Genomic DNA, 17,248 nt, shown 5'->3' on the forward strand with positions numbered 1-17,248 from the left:
TCAGTTGCTCACGTTTAATAGAAAGTCTTGTTTGTCTTTATTTCCCCTGCACCCACATGAATCCCAGATTTTCAGTGAAACAAAAATAAAACAATCCCAAAAAAATAGCTTGACCATTACATTCCATGTTTTAAAAGCTGGAACTTGACTCTTTGATCCAGAAGTGCACTTCATGTTACAACGCTGTGGCTTACAGATGGAAGGATGTCACGAGAGTGAAGAAAAACAATGAACCAGAAAAAACTGCTGTGATTTATGAAGCTTCAATCCACGATATTCAGATATACTTCTAATTTATTCATAAAACTATTTCTAAAAAGGAAAGACAAATCGTAGATTGTGTAAAAGAACGTGATTTTTTCCGACATGGAATGGACGACAAAAAAAACCCCCGTCAAACAAGACTATGTAGCACCAGTCGGTTAAAAACAAAACTCATGCAGCAAGTTGTGTTGCTTCCTTTATTTAGTCGTGTGAACTTCAAGGACTTGAGGGATGAAGTCCGCAGTGGGATCCAGTGCAGCCACCTTCGCTTTGGTATTGCAACTTAACAGTACGGCCGTTTCTGCAGGTGAGAGGCGGCCGTGGCGGTCGGGTACGTCTTATGTTCTGACGGAAGTGACGAGGCCACGTTTGATGTGAGCTGGAACACAAACAAGGGTTCAATGAAGATATGTCTTTTTTTTTTTAAAGCAACACTTATAAAGATTGAACATTTGTTTAAGGCCCCCTCTTCTGTTAGAATAGTGTAGCCTGTCATGAAAACTGAAGTGTCTCCAGCGCTGCCCGTACAGTACGCATTAGGAATTGGGTAGAAAATGAAGACACTCTTGGTGGGTCAATGAGTTCAACTGCCGTCTCTGACCCACCACTGTTGAGCAGTCGTCACATGGTGCTTATCAAGGAAATTAACATTTGTTTTTCTACCGGGTCAAACCTTCCAGCTCCAGTTCACTAGTAAAAACAAGACCCTACATGGGCTCCGACCACCTAGCTTGCCATTGTCTGGAACACTACAACTGCAGAGCCAAGGAGAGTAACCGACGATACATCATCCACATAGAGCAGTATCAAGAAAATGATTCGGTTACATCTAAAACTTCTTCCACAACTCTTCTCCCTGGCGGTTAAAACGTCTTCTTGGCCTCCTTTACGTAGCATATAAAAAAGTCATCTGCTATAGAGCAGGTTTGAATTTATTGGAGAGTCAAAATGGAAGATCAGAGAGGATGAAATCAAGCTCTTTGTCTTAAGGGGCCTTCTTTAGAGGAGCCATCAACTCTGAGTTACAACTAGCTTAACCATGCCAGCTGTTTTTTATTTAGCTTTTCCATCTCATACTTGCTCAGTCCTTAGATCTATTATACTTTCCTTTTATCAAATAGTCTACTTGCCTTGAGATGATTATATAGACCAAAAAATGATCTAGTTGGAAAATTAATACTAGAGAAGTACCTGCAACAGCCATTTTTTCACATTGCTAGGCACATATTATCACATAGGCTGTGTCCCAAATCGTGCACTTTCGCACTTACACTTAATATTTCGAGTAGACAAGTGTGTCCCAATGAGCAGTGTGCAAAAATGTAGTTTGCAATGAGCACTCAATTGTCGCACTCAAATTGCTATAAAATTGAGTGTGGATAGATGGACACTTTCCACCCTCAACGGCCGCCATCTTAGTGGAGCAGATACTGTTGGATATGTCTCAAATTTTTACCACGAAAAAACACAACAACAGTAATAACACAATGAAAAACAGCTTACTAACTTTTTTTCTATTGAGACAATCGCTAAGTGTTTGTGATAGTGTTCCAAGGGCTGGTTGCAATTAGCATTAAAAAGTAGAAGAAGAAGAAGCTGTCGAGCCATCTCCGGTAAGTGTGTAACAGCAGAGTTTGATTTTAGACAAAACTATCTGACAAAAATCTGTCGAAAATTTGCACACTGGCCAAGTACTTAATGTGTACTGTAAACCAGTGCACGCGGAGAAGTGTGCGATTTAAGACACAGCCATAGAATGTAGTATTTCCAGGCTAACTTGAGTCTTGATGAATATTATCCGAAAACTGTGACTCCCACAGGTAAAAAACTATTTTGTGGAAGGAAAAAGACAAAAACACCGACCTAGTTTTCCACAAGCCTTTAGACACTGCTCGTGAGTTTCGAAGCGATTCTTGTTTCCGCCGCAACCTCCGAACCAGAAGCGTGTGCAGCCCTTGGAGGACGCGTCAAAGTGCCACTTGAGGACGAATTTGGCACAAGGTCCTTCTTCTTTGGGCAGCTGACAGATGTTGACGGGCGCCGGGGCATCTGGAAGAGAACAGGAAGTGGGTCAGCGAACATCATCTGCGTGGGTGCGATGCATGATGAGTGAGATTCTAGTTAAAACTCTTTGCTTTTAATGATCTTTATTAAGGCGACAATTAGCTGCAAAAGCAGCGAGATTATGAGCAAAGCTCTCCGTGGATTTACCCAGCAGCAACAAAAGCACACCCTCCTTCTCCTGCTTGACTTGGCTCGGACTTGTTCCGCGACTGAGCTCATCAGGGGCAGCAGAGGAGGTCTGCGGCTCCCACACAAAGAGGGTTTTGTTTAAGACAGTGGGCAGCCGTTTAGGAAAGTAAATTATGTAATCCTCTAATGTGGATATTTCGGTTACTGCGAGGGGGAAAATCCGGGTTGTGTTGGACGATGTGGTCGTCCTTGAGTTGCGGTGATGATGAAAGAGCCTTTAATGGGGTTTTTATCAGTCGACATGTTACAGAAATGTAGATATTTCCTTTTAAAATTGGCTATTTTTTTAACCCCTGAACACTTTTCCCAAGGAAATCTGCAAAAAATATCAATCAAATTCCAAAGAAAAAGTCATTTTTTAACCTTTGTCCGCGATTGTGTGTGAATATATCTCACCAGTAGGGGAGGCTATTTCAACTTTCTCTAACTCCTTCACTTCAGCTTGTGGCTCCGGCTCTGTGGACGGAAAAATATTTATTAGCATCATAAAAAACTCTTTTTCACCATTGCCTTTATGGGTTGCCAACCTTAATCCTACATGATTGGTTGTATTTTAGGTCTGCAGCAGCTCATTCTCCAACATTCTTCATTTCTTAACATAACTTTAATCTTCCCCAGAAGAAACTCCTCTGATCAGCTCAATTCTGATCTTGTACCTCCGAACGTACCCCCTTAATATTATAGTCTCTGCCTCTTTAAACTAAGAACACCCAGTAAATGAGCTATACATGGATAAAAACAAGATGTTTTCAGATGCAGCAGGATACCAGGGGATGATGGCGAAGTGGTCGAGCATAAAGACATTTAAGCAGAAATATGTCACTGACCGGTCGTGGGTCTGTCCAGAGGCGCTGTGACGGCCTCGACGCTGATCGTCTGGTCTGTTCTGGGATCAGCGGTTTCTGTAATAATTAATCCATTGTCAGAGTCACAAAGGAGAAAAGTTTTAAAGATACAACTAAAGAAAACAATGTCCAAAATACTTCAAAAAATGGAATAAAGTAACAGTATATTAGATATGAATAAAAATAAAAACCAAAAGTAATCCATTTTTTCCTTCTTATTATAGAATAGAATGGTCCGTCTTTTTTACATTTGACTCTTTATTAAGTTGCCATTTCACATTTTTATTCACTTTTTCAAAGTATATTTTTTTCTTCAAGACTGTATCTTTGGATTTGTGCTGCGTGGCAACTTTTTGTGGAGCTAAGATTGTACCCTTTGTCCTTTAAAGTTTACAAGATTATGTGTGTCAGTGACTTTTTAAGAGGTTTTTTGACGTATTTTTCTATCAGAAATCTGTGCTTTTCAAGATCTGCACCTGGATCCAAACCATGTCATATGATCTTTTATCATATGCATCAAAAACTGAAACTTTTATTAACTTAAGATTAACTTTAAAGCTCTACATTTTTCAAATCCAGAATTCCTTCATTTGTATTTTTGTTATTGTTATTGCTATTATTTTGTACGTCCATCTGAAGTCAACTTACTGGTGGTGAAGATGCCCTTGCGTCTCGAGATGATCTGTCCGTCGGCGGTGTGGGCCGAGACCACGGCGTGATAAGACTGGGTGCTCTCCAGGTTGTCCAGCGAGAGCTCTGTGGTGGACACGTTGGTCTTCAGGACCAGGTGGTGGTCCCTCAGCCGAGTCACCGCCACCTCGTAGTAGACGAAGACTTTGGGGTCGCCGCTGCTCCAGCGCAGCTTCACGCCGTTGGATGTGACGTTGAAGACGTGGAGGTCGTCCGAGTCTGAGGTCGGGATAAAGAATGTTAAATGTGATGTATCGACATAACTGACGGTGAGGGTGAGTGAACTCCTACCTTTGTGCTTCAGTGGGTGAACGTTTTGGTGGATCTCGTGCTGCTTCTGATGTTTCCTGGAACCACAAAGAAGAACAGGAAATGAAGGCTCAGATCATGTGAACGTCTATTGAGTCTAAGGCAAACTTACTGTTGCTGGTTTGATAACGTAAAAGGGTTTTTGAGTGGCTGGTCGCTCTGGAACCACGAGCAGTTTTTGGAAACCTCCGGCGACATGTAGAAGGCGTTTTCAACTGGAAAGACACAACAAGGTGGTTAAAAAAGTGAGACCTTAATGTTTATTTGTCGGAACTTACTGCTGATGTATTTTGGCAACAGCTGGCCAAAGTTCTGGAAGTGCTTGTCGTAAAAGTGCGTGAGGCTGTCCACCCTCTTGAAGAAGACGTCCGAAGGCTCGCTGGCCATGAGGGCGAGGACTCTGGTGTCCTCGGCTCTCAGCTGCAGGCCCGCGCCGACGATGACCAGGAAGTACCCTCTGCATTTCACGTCCGTGGCGATGCGCATCAGCTGCTGCTCGTCCTCGGCCACGGGCCCGGTCACGAAGAGCATGATGACCTTCCTGGGACGCTGCAGAGGCGCCTGCTCGAACACCTGTTCCGCCGTCGCCTCGATGGCCTCGGCAAGCGCCCGGCCGCCCTCCAGCTGTGGCGTCTTCTCCAGAAGGAACTTGACTATGTTTTCGGCGGAGTGGTGCTCCGTCAGGCCGACGTCCACGTGGATGGGGGAGCCGGTTTTGTTTCGGAGGAACTCGTAAGGAGCCTGCTGTATGACGGACACTCTGGCCTGGTGGAGGCCAGTGGTGGGACTGGACGACACTTGGAGGTTCTCCACCATGCTGGCGATGTAGCGTTTGATCTCTGTGAAGAAGGTCGGGTAGGTGGACTCGGAGCTGTCGATGACGAAAGCGATGTCGATGTCTACGTCTGCGACGGACGCTCGCTTGTCACGACCAGTAGATGGTGGAATGTAGTCGCATATTTGGTCCGGTGCGCAGATGTCTGTGAAGTACACGACGGTTGTGGTTAGTAGGGATTCATCAACTTTACTCAAAGTCTCTGATGGATGAGTGAGTTTGGTCGCCAGGGGAAACAATATTCAATTGTTGAGTGATGATTTACAAACGTACCGAAACACAGGTGGCAGCTCATCACCTTCTGGATGACGCTGTCGTACTGAGCGCTTGTTGGACTGGGAAGAACGATTACCTGAGCCAGACCTGTGTTGTTCACCTGGAGGACAGATATGAGGCAAAATCTTTTTAAGTAAAATGTGAAAAGAAACTGCACAATTTTTCATAAACAGAAAGTTTTTTTGTTGCATGTGTATCTTAAATAGATGTTAGACTCTATTGTACTAATCAGCATGTGTCTTTTTGTGCAAAACTCTCTTTTCATCGATATTTTTTCACATTAGAAAATCATCTTAAGCCCCGCCCTCTTGTCTATCATATCCATGACCACTCTGCTGTGATTGGTCGAGCATCACAGAAGTCTCTACCTCGAAGCGACTTATTGTATAAACAAAGCGGTGCGTGATTACAGCTGGCTTGAGGAGGAGTGAAGCCATTATTACGTCATAATGAACTCGTTCGCCCATATTTCAGAGCCATTAGATAAAGTAACAAGTTCTAAACATGGTCATGATGAGGGACTTACTGCATCTTGGAGAGGAAGACTTCAATATTTGTAACAAGGGAGTGAGTCAGAAGTCTTACATAAGTCGACCTTTAAGCAGACAACACCCATAAACTGACAGGATTTTTTGGTCCTTTTTGTAGTGAGAAAGGTAAGTTGAGCTCTTACTTTTAACTACTTAAATGTAAATGAATGAAGTATATTATTAACTGAATGGTGCAGTGATTTTTTGGTTAAAAAAAGAAAGAAAATTGTTGTTGAATTAATTGTTTCAAGTACATGCTTTTAGGGGAGGCAGTTATTTGGAAATACATGTACAGAAATCTGTATTAAAATTAAAAAGATGATCAATTAAATGGATTAAGGAGGAAAAAAGGTTATGTCAGTTGTCCAAATTGTCTGGTCCTGTTTTTTTTTTAATTTTTTAGTTATTTTTTAAAATGTTTTTTGTTAAGTTAAAATGGGAATGATTCTGTAAAACGACCCATCAAACAAATATTTTCGGAAGCTGAGGAAGTCAATTATCCTTATCTTGTTGTCTATTTGTCAAAAATTGTAAAAACGACTCTGTTGACGACATGAAGGAGTCTTGTTACCTGCAGGGCTCGGCTCAAGGCTCTGTCCTCCCGGTTCACCAGGAACAGAGTCGCTATTCCGGCGTCGTGCAGACGAAGAGCTGCGTTCGATATGGTCTGCGCGTTGCCGACAGACCCCCCGACGAAGAAGACCGCGACCTTCCTCATGAGGAAGCCGCTGCGAACCCTCTTGAAGGTGTTCTGCGCCACGAAGTTCATGGCCGTGTCCAGGCTGCGCTTCTTGTTGGTCTGCAGGGTCTGGAGACCCGCCAGCCTCTGCTGCAGGGCCTTCTTCTTCAGGCCGTCGCTGAAGCGGATCTCCGTCGTCACCTCGCTGTTGAACAGGGTCACGGCCACGCGAGCTCCTCGGGGACAGTTGCTCTCGGTGATGGTGAGGCCGTCGACCAGACGCATGACGGTGTCGCGCATGGTGGTGAAGAAAGGACGGCTGATGTCGCTGGAGGCGTCCAGAGCGAAGGCCAGCTCGGTGGGGTAGAGCGGACACTCCTGCTTACCTGCTCGTCGTGTAAGGAGGGATTTTGGAGATCAACAGGTCAGTGAACGTTACATGGAAGACACTTGGAAACCATGATCTTACCATCATTTCAGAATAATACCGTATTTTTGACTCATGGTAGAATATAGGGACATTTATCTCTCTGTCAGAAAAAGATTCAATGAAATATCCAGGAAATGTTGATGATATCGAAAACTTTTGGTGGTGGTTTTGATTCAAAAGTCACTATTTATAAAGTTCAAATTAATTATTATTATTTATTGAATTTTGAGGTTTTTCTGATTTTTTAAGGAATTATGAACTATGAATTTAATCCCAGTCATTTAAAACTCACATTTTCTGACTTTAAAACTTTTAAGTCTTTAAGAGTTTTATCCTAAAATTCGGACTTTGGAGTTTAACTCAAACTCAAAGATTCTGAGATTGAATAGAAAATTACAACTTTATTCATCCATTAATTGAATTCCTAAATCTGAATTTAAAAATTCAGAAATTCTGCAATTTTAAAATGTGTTAATTTCAAGAATTTAATCTTAAAATTCCACTTTTTGAGTTCAAAAGCTCAAAGATTCTGAGCTTGAGTAAAATCATAACTTTAAATAATTATCAGATTAAAACCATGCCACTACTGCCACCCTTTTTGTATATTTATGTTTTGTAATTGCGCTTATAGGCCGTCACACCATCATATTATTTGAAGATGTGTCACTCTCTGTGCTGCAGTAGGAGCTGACGGCAGGATACTGACTGTTTCTTTTAGCTCATTGCAATTAATGATATTTCAAAAGATACATTTTATATTCTTCAAAATCGCATCGAACCAGACAGAATTATGAACTAATATATACAGTCATAAATGTAGGACATGTGCTGGTTTTCAAAACTTAAACATTGCAGGACTTACCATAACAGCACGCTGCGGAAAAACAAAGAGAAAAGTTTGATGAGAAAACTTTAAATCACAGACTTGTCGTGTTTTTTGTTTTTTTTTGAAGTTGTACGAAACCAACTTACGACAGTTATCTCTGATCTTCTTCACCAAGTCACATTGCTGAGGAGACAAGACGAGAGGTTAAGAGACATGTGGAGACCAGACGACCAACCGCTGGTTTCCAGACACTTTGATAAATGGAGCTCTCACCACGACGCCTGGTCCTCTCGGCCCTTTCTGGCCCTGCGGAGCGAAAGCAGTTCAGTGTCACGGCTGGATTAGCTGCCGAGCCATTAAAGAAAGAGAGAATAATCTCCGATGGGTGCTTACGTAAGATCCGGGGTATCCGACTTCTCCGTCCTGACCCGGCGTGCCGGAGTTCCCGGAGACTCCCTGAAGAGAAGCAGGAGACAGAAAAAGATAATTTCAGTCCCTCTTTTGTGCTTTCGAGTCAAATCCTACGCAGCCAAGAATGTGTCACGAGAACGATCCAAAATACGCATTTAGGTTTCTGGTTTATCACTCTGGATCTCTGTTGGTGTTTTGTTGTAGCAACCACTTGTTTCTCCCGTCGGTTAGCACGACTGATAGAGTTGTCGTTACGTCTCAGAGTAAATAATAATCTGGAACTTCTGCATATTAATCATCATTATTGGCAACAGTTCATTCTATAATAATGTAATAATGTAATTCTAAATAATGAATTCCAGACGCTACAAATGGCGTCACAATTTATGAAGAAATCGCTATTGAGGAAACTTCACTTTTTTTCTTCTGCTTCTTCTGGGACTCACTCTGATGTGTGGGACTCGCTTCCAGTTTATGACCCCATGCTGCCCTTTGACCCATGAGAGTTATTGATTATGTTCTGACAACTAAAAGAACATTTTATTTTGTGCATATTTCTATTACTAATTCATTCTTAATGGTTGTTAATCTATCTATATCATCTTAAAATTCTTTGTTTTCAAGGCTTTCAGTTTTTTATCCTTTAGTTTCTCTTCCTCCACAAAATATATATATTTTTTAAATTAAAGTTGAAAGAAAGTGCCTATAAACAACGTTTATACTTCAACTCTTATTTATATTGGCCTGATCTCCCTCACTACCATAATAGCATATGATGTGGCCCTTTAGGAAACTCCATTTCTAAACTTTTATTTTGTCTAAAGTTCCTGGGTATGTGTGATCAAAACTTGATGAAATTTGTTTGTTTTTTCCTGAAGAAAAACTGATGAAAAAGACGCAAATGTAAAAATGATTTGTTACTTGTTACAAATTATTTGTTTTGTAAGAAAACGACTTGAAAAATGTACCAAAGCTGAATAGATTAAACTTGATATTTGTGTTTAATGTTTAATGCAATTTTATCAAATCAAAATTTGTATTTGAAAAAGTATCGTTCAGCAACCGGTATCAAAGTGAAGGTATCAGTTTTTGCACCGGTATCGAAAATCTTCGATCAACACTCGGCTGCATCTTATGGTTTGTTACCTCGTCCACCTGCAACAAAACTCTGGGCGCCACTTTTCCGATGTCATAAATCTTACCCTTTGACCCTGATTGCCTCCAGATCCAGGTCCTCCTTTAGAGCCGGGGTCACCAGCTGCTCCCTGTGGAAATGAAGGCACGAAGACGTTACATTCAAGTTCAAAGGTGGCCCTCGAATTATTAAGAAGTTCGTAAGTACCTTTGGTCCGGGGTATCCGGGGAGGCCTTCCACACCCTACGAGCAAATATACGTCATTAAACCGTCAACTGAAAACATTTCCGTAGCATTATGACCACATTAGTAGCAAAGACGTTTAGCGTAGCGACTGATTTAGCTAGCACTTTTTCAGGAGCGAGCTAACAACAGCATTATATGGAGTGTATACTGTACAGGAAGTCACATGAGTATAACAAAAATAAAGTTTTATTTTGTCTGAAGTTGAGAATAGGAAACAAAAAGTTTCTATCCGGACAAGGACACACCTTCTTTCCTGGAGGTCCAGTCACGCCGTACGCGTCTCTTCCATCTTCACCCTGCGATCAGAAACAATTGTCGGGAGTCATTTATGAAACATTGTTTCAGATCCTTCAGCACGAATAAGATCTGAAGTCACTCACAGCTTCTCCACGAGGTCCGAGGGGTCCGACTACTCCTTTAATTCCAGGTTCTCCCGGCTCTCCCTGCACGCGGAGATAAAACTTATCAAAAAACAATGGATTCCTCAACTCAGCTTCTGTCCCATTAAGTGGAATCAGATGTTTTTTTCTTCATGTTTTAAATCTCCCGAGGGATGTTTATGCCCGAAAGATTCTTACAGACTAATGCAAATGGAACACATGTGTGTTATTTATGAGTGTTTTGTTTACATTCAAAGCTTTAAGGAAACCCTTGTTTTATTCCGTACCTTCCGGCCGAGAGGTCCACGTCTGCCTTTTTCTCCGCCCGGGCCTGGGATACCTCCGGGACCCTGGAGGAAAGAAAAACGTTAGAACTGAGAGATCTTCATGTTTTCAATTATTTCTCATGAAGGTTTTTATATATTTAACTTAAACACAATTTATATAATGATCTCAGGAAAGTTATTACCGTAGTTATACCCCAAAAATCAAGGTTAAAATATTAAAATGTCAGTGAAACTTGATAATAAATAATATATAATTATTTAGCAATACATCAAGAATGAATAAAAGTCTACATTCATTAACTATATACAATTGAATAAAGACTATATATGTTTTTTATAAATACTTTTGTATTACTATGCGAATACTTTGTATTTATAAATGCCAATTTTAAAAATAATAATAAAGTATAATAGATACATATTAGTTACATTAGTCGATTATTATATTTTGTGTCAGAAAATGGCTGTTAAACCTCAAATCTAATGAGAAAGAAAAAGATGCAACGTTTATGAGACAAAGACAAAGTGATTAGGAAAAAAAAGAAGAAATAATGTTAAGGTATAAGAACAAAAATCTGATCTTAAAGAGTAAATGTAGGATGAAGAAAAAATAAATACATTGTATTTTTTATATATATATATATATATATATATATATATATACGCAACAAATAAAAAATAACTAATCAAAAAAAGTAAAAGTTAGTTTTATCAAAACGCATCAGACTGGCATGTTTTAACAGTGAGAGATGTGATGAAATACAGAATCGATAAATGGAATTTTAAGTGTTTTCAGGAACAATCTTGAAATGTTTGGATCAGATTTTGAAGTAGTTGTAAATGTCACCGTTAGAGGATCCAACAATTCTATGAACTAGCTCCAAAGTTTTGTTTGTATTCAGTCCAAAACTCAAAAAGTCGTTTTCTTCTTGGTTTGGACAAAAATGAGTGTGACCCCCCCCTGGTGTTTACAGTAGAAAAGAACAGGATAAACAAACTCACCCTGGGTCCCGGGTTCCCCTCCTCTCCTCTGGTTCCTGGCGTTCCGTTCGGCCCCGGTGGTCCCTTCAAACGCAGACAGATTTAGCAGCAGCTCACCCCCAACAGAAGCGAAGTAACCGCAACATTTAAAATGTGTACAAAGACTCCGGTCACGGCCCAAGCAAAACAATCCATCACACTTGAGAGTCGGCCAGCAGCCGTGGTAGCAGTAGCTCCGTGACTCATCCTTTTTTTTTTTGTTCTCTGCCAAACAACGAGTGAGGAAAGACTCACTCTGGATCCTCCGATACCAGGCTCTCCCTGCACGCCCTCGGCTCCGGGCTTCCCCAGCCCTCCCTGACGAGACAAATCTTAATTTAAGAATGTGACGATGAGAAAGTGAGGTCGCCGAGAGTGACTCTTACCGCTTGTCCTGGTGGCCCTCGTCGACCATCAGCTCCCTGAGAAGACAAAGGATCCGCTGGATTAGTCGGAATGTTCCCCTCAGATCCGTAGACCGCTACAAACTCACCCGTCGTCCAGGTCCTCCTGGGGTTCCGCTCCTGCCATCATCACCGGGCTCACCCTGTCATCGCACATATTGTAGCTTTAAACCATCGTTCAGTGACACGAGAATCATAATCCTGTGATGTTACCGGAAGTCCAGCATCACCAGGGTCTCCTTTAGGTCCAGGCTGGTTGTTCTCTAGTCCACTGGCGCCCTTTAAGAAAGATGAGGTTTCAACATCAACTAGATCATGAAAGGATCTAGAGCTGCAGCTCTTGAACATCTGAATTATGTTGGGTTTTTTTGCAAGATTTTGTGGTTCTTCTTTCTTTGCGGAGTTTTTTAAATGTGTGGATAAAAAGCTTTTTTCCTTCCCTCAAATAATTATGACTTCTTAAACCACTATCACTAGTTTTTATCTGGTTTAATCTTCTGTTCCTATCAGTGTACCTCTTATTTACGTCTCATTTATTTTGATTTCATGTCTTCAATTTCATCTTTTAATTTTTTTAAAACCATAATTGCACTTTATTTTATCTCATTATTAGTTACATTTTAGTTATTAATTACATTTAATTTAATTTGTATGTAATACTTTGCATATTAAAAAACACATTTATGTCATATTTTGTTAATTTAAATCTTTATTTTGACTTCTTTTCTTTCTGTTTCCACATCATTAAATCGCAACATATTATTATTTCATATTTTGTTTAATCTTACCTTATATGGTAAACTTAACCTTTTTTTTCACCAATTTTTACACTCTGTATGTGATTTTTATTGTATTATGTTCTTTAATAGATTCAACATTTTAATCACTATGTTATTGTTTTATTTATTTGTTTCATAATTCCTGAATAATATCTAACTATATTGTTTAAAATGTTCTATTTAACTACTGTATTCAGCAGTTCACAGCAGAAGACTGTTCGCGTCTGGTTCTGCTCAAGGTTTCTGCCTGGTATATATATATATTTTTTCTCTCTGCAACTATGTCTTATTGTGACTCACTATTCTCTTATATTGTATTATCCAAGTGTCTTGTGATAACTCTGTGATCTTGACCTTCTTGCATTTTTATTGGTCAGGAATGTATTGATACTGTAATAAGTATTTATATCGTAATTATCATGTTGATGTTTTTATCTTTTATCTTAAGGGATGATCTGTCTAAAAATATACTTCACAAAAGTTAACTACACTCTAGAAAACAATGGAAATAATTTGCTGAGCTAAAAATAAACTCACAGGATCTCCTCTGATGCCCGTGTCTCCTCTGTCTCCAGATTGACCCTTGATGCCTTTCGGGCCCTAGAGATGCGAAAAGAATAAAAAAGTTTTGATTCATCTTCATAAGAAAACAATTAATATATAAGGTTTTCGTTCACTGACCCGTCCTCCCGGGTGGCCTCGTTCTCCCGATGGTCCAGCCACTCCGCTTTTACCCTGAAAACGAAACCCAGTTAAATCTCATCATCTTCAGCTGAAGGTTTCTCTGGACCTGACATGACCGCACTCACCTCCTCGCCGTTGATGCCGTCCAGACCGATCTCTCCAAAGTCACCCTGAAAATCATCGGTTTAGAACGTTTTCAAATGCAATTCATGTGATTTTTTTTGGTGGGAAAAAAATTACCTTATCTCCAGAGTATCCTAGGGAACCCTAAACAGAGGGAAGAAAAGCCTTTTAATGCTTACAGGTTCAAGTATTTGAGTTATTTTTAAGATACGATGTCTATGTGTGACATTTGACTTTACCTTGACACCTCTTCGTCCCGGACATCCTTGGAATCCCTGGACTCCTTGCACACCGGGAGGTCCTCGTTCTCCCTGTCAGAGCAGAGAAAAAAACCCGTTTTTTTTCGAACTACTTTTGATGATTTACCAGCACTTACCGGACCGCCTTCATCTCCAGGATGTCCTTGACTGCCAGATCCTCCAGAACCTCCCTGAAAGTAAAGAAAACAGTGAGATTCAGGTCTTGAAAGAATAAAATGGAAACATTAAAAATGTAATTATTTCTTGAAAATGCCTCATTTAATAATGAATAAGATTACTTTGCATAACAAGGAATGGATGAAATGTAAGTAAATGTCTAGGAAGTTGTTCCACTACCTAATAAAGACGCAAACATTTTAGTTTATATATGATTCATCATTATGAAAATACATTACATTGATATATTTAAATAAAAAGTTATTTCATTATTGATTGTTGGACCTTAATTCCTGCAGATCCGGCAGAGCCTCGGTCTCCTCTGGTTCCGGTGCACTTGCAGGGGACATTGCAACACTCTCGCTCGGCAATACTATCCTGGAGTGACAAGAGTAAAAACAATTAAACAAAAATGTAGGAAGAGATTCCAGACCTTTACACGTGCACTCACCAGCTCTTCGTGCAGCTCGTAGTCCAGGTCGATGATGTTGAGGCGCAGGGGTCTCGTGTAGCGGAATCCTCGGCCGAACTCCAGAGACAGAGCCTCCTCGAAGTTGGTCGCCCGCTCCAGTCCGACCACGATGAAGCTGTGAACTCCTAGAAGGGATGGAAGGTTTAAGAGTCGAGAAGATCACGGTGAACGAAAGAAGGAACGGAAAGACGACGTACCGGTCTGTTGCAGCTGCTCAATCTTCCTCTTCATCTCTGGATAGGGTCCGTCAAGTCCGTCAGTCAAGTGGATTATGATCTTAAGGAAAGAGGGGTTGTATCAGTTTCCCGAAGAACCACCTGCCGCTTGGAGGACTCACCTTCACGACGTTGTCCTGCCTGTTCTTGAACCTGTCGTTGTAGGCGGACAGCGTCCTGGCGCTGAGCTCGAAGGGGCCGCTGTTACGGAGCGCCTTGAAGCCCTCGAACAACTCGTCCGCGTTGTTGGTGAAGTCCAGTTGCACGGCTTTGGTTGCGTCCATGGCCAGGAGACCGACCTGGATGGATGGGACTTGTCCGGAGGAGCAGCTGATGGACGCCATCTTGGAGATCCTTCGCAGTATGGCCTCCATCTTGCTCTGCAGGTTCGTCTGGACGCTGAAGATGTTTTTGTCGGAGACGTCGAAACCAACCAGGACCTCGATGTCGCAGGCTGGAGAAGAAAGAAGGAACGACTGGTTAGTTAGTGGACCACAAGTCTAGTAGACAATACTTCTGCTACTACTAACAATAGCAACAAGAATTATAGGTAAATATGAAAAGTATGTGTGTATTGATCTGTGGAGAGTATTTGTGGAACAGTCTGGAGACAGAAAATAAAAATATAAAGTACAAATATGTATCTGTTTAAAAATAGCCACAAAATAATTAGTGTTGATGGTTATATTTTAATTAAATTAGTGTATGGTATATATGTACCTAAACATATTTCAGTAGTATATAAATACTATTAATAATAATATATTATGAATGTTAGTAAGTAATTTATATATTTAGAGCGCTTTTAAAGACCAGGGTCATTTAGAATTTATCTGGATATCTTATTGGTTTAGGCATATATATTCAACTATATCATATTATATATTATATGAGCCGAGACATATGTTATGTGTAGCAATGAGTGCTTAAATATGATCTATTTTATGGATATCTGTGTAGAAATATGTGGCAATTTGCTAAAAAATAAATATATATATATTAAGGAAGTAGGAAATTAAATAAATATGTTTACTACTCATTACAAATTACTTTTATTTTTACTTTTATTCATTTTACGTATGTACATGTTCATTACTTATTTTATACATGTGCGAAAATAAAATGAGTTAATGTATTCATAACAATATTGGAAACTCTATAATAATAATTAAAAATAACCGCAATTAAAACTACAATAATGAAAATGTATAATAGAAAAGTACTTCGAAGTAAATAGCAAAAAGTGTTGATAAACACATTTAAAGGAAGCTATTGCAATGATTAAAATAGAATTACATATATATACAGTATGTCTTTTTTATTATTTGTATTATTTTAATCAGAATGTAAACAGACGCAGTTGAACAATCATGTAGTGACGTCAGGCCTTTACTCGCGGCGCTGTGTTGACATACGTTCAGGGAATCACGGAGATTCTAATCTACGCGATGTACATTTGTTAAAAGTGCGGTTTCAATGACATCCATATTTTTTTTTTAGATAAGACATGATTGTAAACATTGAAAAAAAAAAGTAATTCAAAGCGGACATTTAAAAAAATGTTTGTATACCAAATATAAATGAATCTGTCAGGAATCCAAAAATTACGGACCTTCCTTGAACGCATCGTAAACATACAGACGTGAGCATCGACGAACTACATTGAACTTATAATGTATTTAACTTTACTCGCTTAAACAGCGATATTACTAAAGTTAATTTGAGAAGCGTCTAAAACACCGATAACTCACTTAATATAATAATATTATACAAACGAAACAGGAAGGTGTCGTTTTCTCCAAACTCATGCAGGTCAGTTATATCGACTTAATTCCTTGTATGTGAGCTACTGCTAGCTTAGCTTGCTAACTTTATTAGCTAAGCTAGCTTAATATTGATTAGTAATGCAATGTATTTAAAGCTTAAACAACTGATTATAAAGTCGTAATTGTAGTTTGATATTTTCGTTGGTTTAGTTGTACAATTTAACATCATTATTTTATTTTTAAAAAAAGGTTTCATTTTATATAGTGGCCTTTAAGATACTTTTTTTTGACAGATACTGAAAGTGAAGGAATCATGTTTAAAGTTCTCTGTTAATATTCTCAGTAAGAAATAAGTCCCAAGATCAATTTTCATGGTCTGGTACAGTCTAGTTACACCAGGGGCCAAGTTTTTATACAGTGTCTGTTGTGAGGGGCCACCAAGCAAAAGTAAAGGAGCGAAAATAATAAAAAATAAAAAAAAAGGGATTAAATCTAGGTAAAAATGCTTAAGTTATTATATTTTACAAATAAATGTCTTGCTTTTTAAATCTTATATTAAAGCAACTTTTTCCCAAATATTATTTTTATATTTATATTAAATCTTTTTGAGGCAAAAAATACCCCCAAATCCCAAAAGCAAATCATTCATACTTAATATTAATTAAAAATAGTAAATACAAATTGTTAGCTTACATTAATTTTGACCTCATGACCCTTTGACTGGATTTATGTGGCCCTCTGTCTGGTCAAGTTAAATGTGCAATGTTGGTTAATTTGGACCCAAAACCAGTACTAGTTTAGGAATCAAAAGGAGGCTATTTTCATATTTATTTTTAACTTTCTAAACTCCTCTCTTAAACTATTTAGCTGATCACACTAAGTCTAGTTCTGCTCAAGGTTTCTGTCTGTTAATAAGCAATTTTACTTCTGTTATATAGTGGTTATGTGTATTGAGGTAACTGTTATGAAAATG

The 17,248-nt window shown here is 39.4% G+C and overlaps 1 protein-coding gene across 4 annotated transcripts in view; it reads right to left on the reverse strand.

Annotated features, from left to right (window-relative positions):
* Nucleotides 1-17,248, reverse strand: part of LOC148068157 (collagen alpha-3(VI) chain-like) — a 78,181-nt gene continuing 60,933 nt past the window's right edge. For all 4 annotated transcript variants that reach the window (XM_087803709.1, XM_087803710.1, XM_087803711.1 and 1 more), the window contains 34 exons: nucleotides 14,632-14,963; nucleotides 14,492-14,570; nucleotides 14,274-14,419; nucleotides 14,108-14,200; nucleotides 13,783-13,836; nucleotides 13,646-13,717; nucleotides 13,524-13,550; nucleotides 13,409-13,453; nucleotides 13,281-13,334; nucleotides 13,137-13,199; nucleotides 12,034-12,099; nucleotides 11,910-11,963; nucleotides 11,803-11,838; nucleotides 11,672-11,734; nucleotides 11,399-11,461; nucleotides 10,397-10,459; nucleotides 10,110-10,172; nucleotides 9,975-10,025; nucleotides 9,691-9,726; nucleotides 9,551-9,613; nucleotides 8,331-8,393; nucleotides 8,211-8,243; nucleotides 8,084-8,120; nucleotides 7,974-7,985; nucleotides 6,574-7,067; nucleotides 5,470-5,572; nucleotides 4,640-5,341; nucleotides 4,474-4,576; nucleotides 4,344-4,399; nucleotides 4,011-4,271; nucleotides 3,345-3,419; nucleotides 2,914-2,973; nucleotides 2,128-2,313; nucleotides 1-643 (listed from right to left, as the gene is read on the reverse strand). In XM_087803709.1, the coding sequence (XP_087659835.1) occupies nucleotides 603-643; nucleotides 2,128-2,313; nucleotides 2,914-2,973; nucleotides 3,345-3,419; nucleotides 4,011-4,271; nucleotides 4,344-4,399; nucleotides 4,474-4,576; nucleotides 4,640-5,341; nucleotides 5,470-5,572; nucleotides 6,574-7,067; nucleotides 7,974-7,985; nucleotides 8,084-8,120; nucleotides 8,211-8,243; nucleotides 8,331-8,393; nucleotides 9,551-9,613; nucleotides 9,691-9,726; nucleotides 9,975-10,025; nucleotides 10,110-10,172; nucleotides 10,397-10,459; nucleotides 11,399-11,461; nucleotides 11,672-11,734; nucleotides 11,803-11,838; nucleotides 11,910-11,963; nucleotides 12,034-12,099; nucleotides 13,137-13,199; nucleotides 13,281-13,334; nucleotides 13,409-13,453; nucleotides 13,524-13,550; nucleotides 13,646-13,717; nucleotides 13,783-13,836; nucleotides 14,108-14,200; nucleotides 14,274-14,419; nucleotides 14,492-14,570; nucleotides 14,632-14,963 (3,749 nt within the window). In that variant the 3' untranslated portion in view covers nucleotides 1-602. The remainder of the gene's footprint in view (nucleotides 644-2,127; nucleotides 2,314-2,913; nucleotides 2,974-3,344; nucleotides 3,420-4,010; nucleotides 4,272-4,343; nucleotides 4,400-4,473; nucleotides 4,577-4,639; nucleotides 5,342-5,469; nucleotides 5,573-6,573; nucleotides 7,068-7,973; nucleotides 7,986-8,083; nucleotides 8,121-8,210; nucleotides 8,244-8,330; nucleotides 8,394-9,550; nucleotides 9,614-9,690; nucleotides 9,727-9,974; nucleotides 10,026-10,109; nucleotides 10,173-10,396; nucleotides 10,460-11,398; nucleotides 11,462-11,671; nucleotides 11,735-11,802; nucleotides 11,839-11,909; nucleotides 11,964-12,033; nucleotides 12,100-13,136; nucleotides 13,200-13,280; nucleotides 13,335-13,408; nucleotides 13,454-13,523; nucleotides 13,551-13,645; nucleotides 13,718-13,782; nucleotides 13,837-14,107; nucleotides 14,201-14,273; nucleotides 14,420-14,491; nucleotides 14,571-14,631; nucleotides 14,964-17,248) is intronic.

This window comes from Callionymus lyra, chromosome 12 (genome assembly GCF_982586985.1).
Source record: "Callionymus lyra chromosome 12, fCalLyr1.hap1.1, whole genome shotgun sequence".
NCBI lineage: Eukaryota > Metazoa > Chordata > Actinopteri > Syngnathiformes > Callionymidae > Callionymus > Callionymus lyra.